This window comes from Ruditapes philippinarum, unplaced genomic scaffold (genome assembly GCF_026571515.1).
Source record: "Ruditapes philippinarum isolate M1 unplaced genomic scaffold, ASM2657151v2 ctg2938_1_1_1_1, whole genome shotgun sequence".
NCBI classification, from domain to species: domain Eukaryota; kingdom Metazoa; phylum Mollusca; class Bivalvia; order Venerida; family Veneridae; genus Ruditapes; species Ruditapes philippinarum.
The window spans coordinates 17,863-30,193 of record NW_026852346.1 but is presented as its reverse complement, the minus strand read 5'-3'; the positions used below and the strand labels follow the sequence as shown (position 1 = coordinate 30,193).

Genomic DNA, 12,331 nt, shown 5'->3' with positions numbered 1-12,331 from the left:
CTACGGTGAGTTATATACCTTGTATATACATGCATTATATACTGAACCAAAAAAGAAACTTTCGCAAAGTAGTTGCCAGTTGTTCAAGGGTACCACTTAGATGTACACATTTATATACATGTAGTAGCTGCAAAGTCGGTCAGCTAATCCCCGTATAAAATCCCGATATGTTTATTCAACGTAAAAATCGAGTTTCAAAAGGATTGAAAAACTGTACTAACATATCTACATTCAAACTTGGAGAAAGTTTCTTTTTTGTTTCAGTATATATAGTAATTGATGATCAAGGGGAGATTATTTTGTGATATTTATTTACCAAGACAAATATGCCCGAACGCCTGTGCAATGAGCGACTTCTGTAATTATAATGATTATTTAACATTGGGGATGATGATTTCATGTCTTTTATGAGTTAAATTTGATAAAATAAATAACACAAGTTTGAAAGAATGTAATTTCTATTGTAAATAGTATTATGAGAAATAAATTGCACATTCACAAGTAATAAAATGAAACAAAGATCATAACATACAAATTCATATAAAAGTAAAAGATGTTGTTCTAATTTAAATATTGTCATATTATTAAGCATGTTTGATATTATTATATAATAAAATTAGAATTAGCATGTTAGAATATCAAACAACATAAAAGAAGAATTAGCGGATTTTCAAATACTCTTCCATACCTATCTAGAAATGTCAGCAAGGTGGTTCAATTTTAACTACGTTCTGTAGAAATTGTATTTTTTTAAATTTCAACTTGCCCGATGCCAACTAAATTGATATTACAATGTGATTATGTCTTTAACATAAGAAGTAACAAGGAATATAGAGTTAAGATTAAAGAATGACAATGTGCACTATATGCTGTATAAACTAAGTTGAATTATCTTTATGTTTTTAACTAGTAGATCATGCTAATTTTTGTGGCCTACATCTGCCACAACACAGAATGTATGTAAAAATACATCAAAAGTTCTACTATATACATATGTCAAGTTCATTTCCTTGGAATCAATAAACAGCACTTCCTTTCAGTTTTATACAACACTATATATATATATATATATATATATATAAGTGATTTCCTAAATAAGTAACAACACTGTAATCTAGTGCACACTATTTTGGTTTAATAAATATTCTTTTCCTAAAAACAAGTTACACTAATATTTACAACATGTTCAGTATGCAAGCTTTCAATTTGAATATAGAAATTAAAATACATCCTACAAAGGTTCCACTTTTTTATTCAATTTTAAATTATAATTATTTGTTAATTGATCTAGTTGAACAATTTAGATGTCTCACTCTATGTGAACTGTTAAGGAGTTTCGAATAGGATTCTTGACCAACGTGATTACACTTAGAGATTACTAATTTAGTCTAAACCAATCAGATTTCATCAGAAAAATTCACATCCTAAAATGAGTAAATCAGATCAACTGATTATATTACAAATAACAAAGTTAACATGTGTTAAAATCAGTGTAAAAAAAATTAATAAAAAAATAAAGATTTGGGAATGGGGTGATGAAAATGAAATGTGCACACTCAGTTTGAATTAACATGTTCATGAGGGATAAAGTTGTTATGGAAACAAATCAAAATGAATTTTGTAAATAGTTTTTGTAAAGTAACTTTTATAGAGGGTCACCTAATGATCATTCCTGTGATGTTTGGTAAAAAATCAATAAGTGGTTTAATATGATAATACATGTATGTTGAGTGGTTAATGATAATATGATGAGTGGTTTTTGATAATATGTCGAGAGGTTTACGATATTAAATATGTCCTTACAACAACAGCAACAAACTATTGACGAAGACACTGCTATCACAAAAACTCACCTTTGAGCACTTTGTGCTTCGGTCAGGTGAGTTAAATAATCAATACTCTTGAGCAATATTAAGACATTTTTACTGATACTAAATGTACATTGACCATCACAAATACCTTTCCTTTGCTATTGTGGACACATGAATTTTTCCTTTTAATGAATCTGGAATGTTTTTAAACACTTTTTCTTGGATATAATCACAGGAGTATTTGTCTGACATGTGTATCAATAGTATATTGTCAACATTTTTAAACAGGTGAGCATTTTCATAGATTTCAGACAAATGTATATGACCCCATTTTCTAGCCTGCTGTACCCGTGTTTCAATATTGCAGTCATCATTTATATAAGTAGCCTCTACAATCAGTAATTTCACGCAAAACAAATCTGGTGGAGGAACATACACTTCATCTGTAAAAACTTGAAATGTTGTATCTCCTGCAATACAGATATATATTAGATATCATATGTAGAATAGGCTAAACCAGGACATAAACATCCTACTGTACAGTCATTATAAAACTTAATTGCTAAAAATTAATTATGTTAATGTTTGTTTGTTTGTTTCATTTTAAGCCTTTTCCCAACAGTATTTCAGTCATATAGGGGGGTATAACCCACTTAATAATACATGCTATTTTCATACCATGTATCTAATGTTACCTTCCCTGGTCTACAGTCTGTCCAACCTACCGACATGTGCAAATCAATATACCCCCACTTCTTGGAATGGGGGCATAATTAGACTTGCTGACACTCTACATATTTTGTTTACTTATGCATAAGTCTCTATCATATAATCAACTGCAAAATGACAACAAGGTTCCTTGTAATTTAAGACAAAAGTTGTGAGAATGTTTACCTGTACATATACTTGTAATCTTACCTGTAAAGGCAATCTCTGGTGTAACAATAGGTTTTGTGTGAACAGTTTCTCCATCTCTTATTTTCTCTCCAATTTCTCTGGAAGAAAGGCCCTGATATTCTGCCTTTAACTGTTTTCTTGCTTTATACACAATGTATCCCTGACTTTTCACCCTATGAACTGTGGGAAATATATTTGCATGGTAACCTTTATTAAGCTGAAATAAATCATTAAATTATTAACATGATTTTTTTTTTTAAAAAGTAATCAGATATTTTTTACATAAAAATCCAAATTTAAACTCAAGTGCCTCATTAAAAGTTTCCATCAAATTGTAGACAATGCAGTTTTTGTTTCCTTCTTAGTTTGTCATGCTTTGTATCATTTCCATTGCTACAAAGTACAAGGTACAAAATTTACTGTAGTAAAACTGATAATTATGATAAGTTAATATTCACTTTATTTACATATGCCATTGAAGGACATTTTTTTATATTTATGAGTTTGCAGTGTTTCTCAAATTCAACAGTGAAGAAAGTTGGGTTTTTTCCACATATTTTGTCTAGGTAGCTTCAATGTACATAGCCAAATATTTTTGCACTATTCAGTTCTATGGTTAATATCCAGCAATTTTCTGCTGACTGATCCAAAACCATTAATGTTCACTAACTATGACCAACCTCCTTATAAATCTTAGGACTGTAGGCCAAAGCATTCACACGTTATTGGTTGGGCAAGCATTTTGTTGTATATTCCTGGTAACAAAACAAAGAAAATCTAGAAGAAAAACTATTTAACAAACCTCACTTCATTCTGTGAAGTGACCTATATACTTTGACTGTATAGAGATAATTCTCATATAATATAATATATAATTGTGACAATTGTTGTTCAATCAAAATAGGTGTTCCAAATATGCACCATTATAATTGTTTGTAGATAAATATGAACTAGACCTATCACTGAAGGTGATTAATACCCCCACCAACAAATTTGACTTTTTGAAAAAAAAAGTAGTCTGAAGAAAAATTTGAACACAAACTATCAACTGTGTACAAAGAAATATTTCAATTAATTGTAATCGCAACTGGGGTCTCGAAATAAGCTTGCTATACACCAAGTTTGATTACAATATCTCACTCCTAACTCTAGTTATTGTCAGGAAACCATTTTTTCTATTTTTAGTAACACTGTAACAGTGACCTTGACCCTAGGGGGTCCAAATGCAATACCAACCCAGGTCTTCATATAAGCATCCTTTACACCAAATAAGATTACAATATCTCATTCCTAACTCTAGTTATTGTCCGAAAACCATTTTTCGTAACGGTGACCTTGACCTTGACCCCAGGGGGCCCAAATGCAATACCAACCAAAGTCTTCATATAGGCTTGCTATACACCAAGTTTGATAACAATATCTCATTCCTAACTCTAGTTATTGACGGAAACCATTTTTCTATTTTTAGTAACACTGTAACGGTGACCTTGACCCTAAGGGGTCCAAATGCAATACCAACCCAGGTCTTCATATAAGCTTCCTTTACACCAAATTAGATTACAATATCTCATTCCTAACTCTAGTTATTGTCCGGAAACCATTTGTCTTTTTTTCCTAACGGTGACCTTGACCTTGACCCCAGGGGGTCCAAATGCAATACCAACCCAGCTGTTCATATAAGCTTGCTATACACCAAGTTTGATTACAGTATGTCATTCCTAAGTGAAGTTATTGTCCGGAAACCATTTTTCTATTTTTAGTAACAGTGACCTTGACCTTGACCCCAGAGTGCCCAAATGCAATACCAACCCAGGTCTTCATATAAGCTTGCTATACGCCAAGTTTGATAACAATATCTCATTCCTAACTCTAGTTATTGTCCGGAAACCATTTTTCTATTTTTAGTAACGGTGACCTTGACCTTGACCCCAGGGGGTCCAAATGCAATACCAACCGGAGTTTCCATATAAGGTTGCTATATACCAAGTTTGATTACAATACCTCATTCCAAACTCTAGTTATCGTCCGGAAACCATGATGTGGACCGACCGACGGACGGACGGACCGACCGACAAGCTGACTCCTATATACCCCCCCTAAACTTCGTTTGTGGGGGTATAAAAATTGACACATTCACTGTCTTTTACATGTACATTTGAATGATAATGTTTCATTACTTAGACATTAGATGTTCAAAACTATATCACAAAAGATGAATAACAAGCAACCAACCTTAATTTCATCACCTGGATCTACCCCAACAATGCATGGATATTTTAAACCTTCTGAGTTTTCACATATTTTAGCATATGTTGTGCAAAGTTCCTTTACTTCCTCAACAAGATATTTTGGTACATAGTAGGAGGCTTGTTTTGCACCATAAAGTTCCCGCTTTTTTATATGCTGAGGCACAGATGATATGTGATCCATATGTCCATGACTGCAAACATATTTTATACATATCTATAATCATTATGATTATTCAATCAATCACTTGATACTAAATATAATAAACTTCAGATATAATGATGATACCACTTTAATAAGTTACACGTAGCTGTGTTTGACCCGTCTTTTAAGATTAGGTGACAAGAAGATTTCCAACAATGAGGTATGGATTTCTTAGAGGGTCAGTGTTTAACTTTAGACCGTGTAAAGGAAAGGCAAGACTTCAGATGACAGTGTTAATGCAAGAATAATTGGCTCTATCTTATTGAGGTCCCTCACCCTGTGTGTGTTTAGGTTGATCGAAAGTCTTTATGCCATTGGCACTTATTTAATTGTTTGGCATTCTTGAAGACTTGTGTTAATCTATTAATTATTATTCAGCAATTATTGTACACTATAATAGAATAGAAGAACAAAATACATGACTCATTAATCAAGTAATATTAGTAAAAAATCTGGATATTTGCACATAGTGACTTTTGCTGCCTATAGTTGGATTGACCTTTTTTAAAACCTAGCTAAACTGTTAGTAAACACCATTTTCCGGTACATTGAGGATTTAGCTCTGGGGAATAATCCGAATTACACCAAATGAAGTACATAACACAATTACAGGGTATTTCTATTTTTCTAACATTTTTTACCATTTAAGGCGAAATAAATTGATTATTTTGCACAAAGAGAATATATTTATAATTACAGGGAAATAAATGAATGGAGATAATTCAATGTGTATATGTGAATTTGCATAGTTACCTCCAGTAAACAATGTAAAATTAAGACTGTATTAACATGTCTGTAAAAGAGTCTTTGGATGTTCTTGGGGTGTCTTGGTGTATCTAAGGGTAGTCTTGGGGTAGTCTATGGGTGTCTTTGGGTAGTCTTTGGGTGTCTTGGGGTAAATAGACCGACCCAATAAATTGTTTATAATAAAAATCAATAAATTTAAAACAGTTGTACTTTGTAGTATAATCTGCCATAATAAATACTCTTAATAGAGATATTTTCTTTGTAAACTTGTGTATTTACTTTATTTTTAGTTGTCACAAAGTGAAATTACGTTTGTAAAATCTTGCATTATATTTTCACGCCGAACCTCATTTTTACTCTATATTCATTGATGTGAGATTGCATCATCTTTTGTTCAATTTAGAGTTTTTGGGTGAAATTATTGTTTAGAGTATTTTTATGGTTTGCATAAATTTCCATGTCTCAATTTAAACATTTTGCCGTTTATTTCACAAAAATCCTTGCAGTAATAAGAAAGTTACATTTTTGTTTTATTAACCAGATATATGTATTATGTCTGTATTTGAAGGACGGGCCTTTATTTTACATAACTATTTTTCCCGCCGTCCCAGCTTTATTTCGTGCAAATCGATTGTTCATGTTTTGCACGATCCGTTTTCCCGCTCAGTACTCAGTAGTTTGCTATATATTGACTAAATTTTAAGTGACATATTGTAATGCACTGGACGTTATACAGGTCACTATGACGGTGACAGACAAATTATATTTGTCATAAAATTACAGCTTGTACAAGGTAAATTTAATTTTCTAGTGATTTTGTTTCATAAATTTTTGCTATTTCGTAAAATACTATTTTCTATTAGAATTATAGTTTATTTGATTCAGGTTTAGTTATTTGGCAGTAATTTATTGTTTTCTTAATTTTCTAAATTTTTGCAGATTAAATTTTAAAAGCTTTCTTTTATTCTAGTGTTTCGCTAATGCAAATTTATACCGAGACATGTTAATTGATGTATGTTAATTGAAGTTTTAATTATATTGTAATTGTATAGGAGCCATGAATATTTTATAGATCTATATATATCTATTCATAAATAATTTATTATGGTTCTACCGTATTTGTGTAACTTTATGTAAAATGCTGCAGTATCGCAATGATTTGTTTCAATCAATTTAATTTTCGTTATAATCTTACTTCATTTCATTTATCATCAGTTTTTGTTATAAGTAAATACAACGTATCAAAACTAACGTATCTCTAGAGAAGGATCTTCAGTGGCATGATTTTGGAAGACGTTTATTTATTGGTGGTTATTATGTGGCGTATATTTGAATATATTTGCAACGCAGTATTATGCGGATATGATTGAATTTTTGTTCCACGGAATGTATGGTGTATTATAGTGAACATTTTGTTTATTCAAAGAAGCACGTTATTTTATTTGAAACCGACAAAGGTCGAGTCTTTTCCAAGGGACTTTATCATACCCTTATGTTTGATTATCATGGAACTTACCATGTTTTATACTTTGTAGCTTCTTATTTGAGGACACACCCGAAGATGACACGGGCCCTCCACACGTATGTCCATGGCTAAAGGGTGACGCATGCCCTTGTTCAGGATCCTATCAACTGTGCCAACACTGTAGGAAGTACAGTTACGCTTGATAAGATTTTATACAAGACGCCCGCCATTGTGACGAATTTTGTTTTACAACGCCACCACTTTATTGAAGCATCATGACAGAAACTTTACGGGAGAAATAGACTGAGATACGTTGATAGTGTTTGTTTGTGCAGTGACTTATCAAAGTACTTTTCATATATAATCATTTTTCATTTATAAATATTCATTTATTGTAAATAAATTTGTATATATTTTTCTGTTCTGAGTTGTTGGTTGTTTTAAATAGCAATTGTGGTCGGCCTGGTATCCCAGCGTAGTCCCTATTGTGACATTAGTACAGTATGGAATTATTCATACAATGATATTTAATTATTTTGTTACAAAGAAATATCTGTTTTACTTAACTTTAATTAAAAGAAGACCAAAAACATAGAGTTCGTTATTACACTCCATTACATGTAGGTGAATTCCCCAGAGCTATGTATAGAAAGTACCGGAAAACAGAGTTTAGCTAGGTTTTCATATTCGTGAATTACATGGCAGTGGTCAGGTGGTGGCGTTTAAACGGATCTATTTCTTATGATAGTTTCAGTTAGTATTAAGCATGTGCATTTTTCATTAATCTTTAATCGAATATGCAATTTCTTTCAAATCATTACTAATTACTTAAATCGTTTAAATGCATTAGATAGAGTCGGTCACTAGTATCACGGATTTATATAAATCCGTGCTAGTATGAAATAATAAATCATTATCAAATGCACCAAGGTAGATGAATTTATTTGAAAAAATTATTGATATTACCTGATCATAACTGATTTGCATTTGACATTTTCTCGACTTGAACAGCCCATATCAAAACAGCAAACAAAACCGTCTGCAGGATTCTTAACAACAACTGACGTCTCAATTCCAGATATTGACCAAGCAAAAACTTCAAAATCCCCAATCCTTACAAATTTTGGCTGAGCCATTTTTCGCTTGTTTATGACATGTCCGCCAAGACCTTCTTTACAATACGGGAAAACATTCGAACAAGGGTTTCAAAATTACCAGACTATATGATAAATTAATCAGAAAAAAGCTTTCGTTTTTGAAATACATAAACTTTAATCACTGCTGAATGCGTAATTTTCATTCTAAGAGTGCTTTCCCTTCTTTCAAATTGGGTTGGTTTCGGTGATCAAAAAACGGCAAGATGAAAATCGGGAACCCGAAAAAAATTTGAGAACAAAAATACGATTCGTCCACGGATGACCGGTCCAGAACGATATCCCCACATTTGTGACATTCGCCCCCCTTAATAGTTAAAAAAATATATAACGTTTTTCAAATCATTATATTGATAAATGATTAAATTAAATGTTTGTTTGGTATGTGCTGGAAAAAAATAACGGATATCAAATCTTTTTCTATAAAATTATTAAATTTCTTGTGGTTTAACTGAAAATTATTTATTTCACTTAAATTTTGTGACTAACCACCACCATCATGACATATTTGTAATCAACCCAAATGAGAAATTTAATCCTGTAATTAAATAGAAAAAATGTAATTTTCTGTTTAAATTTAAACAAATTTTTTCGATTAAAAATACAAATGTAAAAACTTCCTCGAGGGAAATTTTCGTGATTGTCGGAATTTTGGGGAAAAGACATCAGTGAAAAATACTGAAAAATGAAATTTATAACGCAGTTTATTTAACTTCATCAATATTTCTCTCAAAAATTTTATTTATAAGTTTTAAAGGGTATATATGAAAATGAATAATATTTTGTTTATTTCAGAGAACAGAAAGTTGGGTTGTCAAAAGTAAAGAAAAAAAGTTTTAAAAAAAGTTGCACAAAAAAAAAAGAAAAAAACCCCAAAAACCCAAAAACAACGCTCAAAAATACGCAGCCCCCACCCCCTTTCCCCCCGCCCCCTCCCTCAAAACACGAAATTTTTACCAGTTTTGTTTAAAAACGATTCGCCCAATTTATCATAACAACATTATCCAATCAAAATTTTCAAAAATTTTTAAGGTCTGGCCCCTTTTTTCCCCCTAAATTTACTATTAAAACCAACGAATAAATTTTGCAACATATAGTTTGTGTTTATCAAACTTTAAACGTTAATTAAGGGACTTTATAATCTCATTAAAAAAAACGACATTTATAAATTTTTAAATAAAAATAATTAAAAAAAATCATCATCAAAAACGTTTTAAACAAAAATTTTTTTTAAAAAAATATTGAATTCAAAATGTAAAGCACAAAGTTTAAAAACCTTTTTTATACAATTGTTAAAAGCTCTAAATTTAAAAAAGGCATAAGTGATAAATTTCTGGTAAAAGTTCCCCTTTTAAAAAATGTTTTTATTATTTTTAAACACAATTTTAAAAAGAAATTTTTTTCCCAAAAAAATATAATCAAAGAGCTAAAGATAAAAAAGGGTACCCCTTTTTTTTGTTTTAAAAAACTTGCCCTTTGCTTTGAACAGATAAACCCCGGGTTTTATCATTTTTAAAACTGGTTTTTTTTAAAAGGCAAAGGGGTTTTGGAAAATAATTTTTTTTATCCAAAAAATTTTTCAGGGTAAATCAAATTGGGCCCAAAGTTTTCTAATTTCATGCAATTTTTTACTAAAATCTTTTTGAAATAAAAAATATATTTTCCCCCAAAACCCACAGGATTGCAAAAAAATTATATTAAATCATGGCCCACCCCTTTGTAAAATTTTTAAAAATCCAAAACAGTGTTTTTTTTTTCCCCAATTTTTTAAAAAAAAAATTAAAAAAAAAGCCCCTACCCTTTATATTTTAAAGGGGGAAATTTTGCCGGTTTTTTTTCGTTTTTATTTTTTAAACGCAAAGTTTTTTAAAAAAAAGGAAAAAAAACCCAAAAAAAATTTTTTCAAATATTTCAGCAAAAAAATTTTGAAATTTTGAAAAAAAACAATTTAAACCTCTTTTCGTTATTTTAAAATTTAAAAACCCCCAAATGAAAATTTAAATTTAATTTTATCCTTTTTACCCAACCCGATATAAATAACACTTTCTACCCCTTTAGGAACGGTTTTTACCCGTACGCGTTTTTATTTCAGGTAAAAATTTTCAAAATGGGAAATTTTTTAGGAAAAAAAAGTAGCGAATTTTTTATTCAGGTTTCCAATTTTTTTCAATTTGTTTTAGTTTTTTAAAAAAATTTTTTTTCTTTTTCTTGTAAGGGAAAAGAATCCGAAACTAGTCAATTTTTAAATTTCTTCAGACCCCCGCCCAACCCCAGATTTATCTTTTTATTCTCCATAAATTCAGATTTTAAAGGTTTTTAAAATTTGAATCGAGAGAACCAAATTTTGTTTCCCCATTTTCCCAAAATTAAATTTAAGCATCCTTTATAAAATAAATCTAAAAAGGTTGGGCCTTTGTGTTTTAAAAACGTTTAAAAAAAATGACCGATTAAACCCTATTTTTTTCCTTTTGGAAAAAAAATTTTTTTGGGAAAAAAATAAAAAAAATTTTTAAACAGTATAGAGCGGGGTTTAAATTTTTAAAAGGGTTACAGCATGGCCCCAAAAGCAAAACTTTGATCCAATTTTTTTTAAGTTTATACCCAGTTTTTCCGGTTACGGTTTAGATACTTGCCAAATTTCAAAAAAAAGTTTGGTGTACCCAAATTATTTTTTATAAAATTTAACTCATACCTTTCTATTAATACATTTCTTAAAAGGTTGGGTATAACTTTTTTTTTTCCCAGCGGGAAAATTTAAATATTGGGCAAATTTTTAAATCCTTTGAAGGTTTCAGATTAAAGCCCTTTTTGCAAAAATAAGAAATATAAAAATGCCCAAAGGAAAGGACTTTTTCACGACAACAAAAAGAAATTTTTTGAAATCAAATTTTGTTTTTGGAGAAAAAAAAAGTTTAAAATTTTTTTGATTTCATTACAAAATTTATAATAATCCCTATATGTAAAAAAAATAAAGAAAAATTAATCCAAAAAATAGAAGCCCAAACACGGAAAGCATGAAAATTTTGGGGCCCTGAGTTTGATTATAAAAGGGTTTCATGGAAAGGTATTTGGGGTAACGGGCAAGCTACCTTTCCACGCCCCCCGGCACCGGCTTCGGGCAGATTTCAACATTAAACAGGGGAACTGGTACACTTTAGTTTTTTTAACATCTGGGGGATATGTTCATTTTTTGGCGGTTATAATGGAACCTTAAAATGTGACACTTTAAATTTGCCTTTTCAAAATAAAAAAGCGGCATTTTTCCCCCCAAAGTTTAAAACCTTTCTTTAAAATGGCCCGGGTTAAAATCGTATCATCCCATTTGTGCGTTAACTGGGGGGGCCGGTTTTTAATTTTACCCGCATTTCCAAAGGGGAAAATCCCCCTTTGGATTGGCTTTTTTTTTGGGGGGGTTTTTATTATTGTGACGGAGGGGAAAGGGGAAAACGACGGGAAATGTCATTTTTTAGATCCCTCGTTCTTGGGTTTATTTTTCCCCGGGGTTTTTTCATATTGTGCCCAACAGGGACCCGGTTTTTTAGGGTTTGGGCCTATAATACAAAAGAGAAAAAACATTAAAACATCGGCAATCTGATTTATTTCGGGGGCGGGCCCCCCTCGTAAAAATCGGGATAGCCTCGTTTTTTTCGATGCCTTTCTATTACTTTAATTACTTAAATCTTTTTTTAAAGTTGAAAATTTCCTCTCCCATAATGTATTTTTTTAAAGCATTTAAAGGGGGTTTTTTTCGTTTGGTTTTTCCTTGGATTTTAAAGTTTAAACGACCCCTGAGGTCATGTGAAAAC

General features: G+C 30.9%; 1 protein-coding gene across 1 annotated transcript; it reads right to left on the bottom strand.

The window, feature by feature from the left end:
* Positions 1-436: 436 nt before the first annotated feature.
* On the bottom strand, positions 437-8,547 carry LOC132757427 (uncharacterized). Its single transcript, XM_060748710.1, has 4 exons — positions 8,338-8,547; positions 4,941-5,148; positions 2,730-2,925; positions 437-2,281 (listed from the first exon to the last, which is right to left on the bottom strand). Exons 1-4 carry the CDS (start codon positions 8,505-8,507, stop codon positions 1,950-1,952), a joined length of 906 nt encoding a protein of 301 aa, XP_060604693.1. The 5' UTR covers positions 8,508-8,547; the 3' UTR covers positions 437-1,949.
* Positions 8,548-12,331: the final 3,784 nt, after the last annotated feature.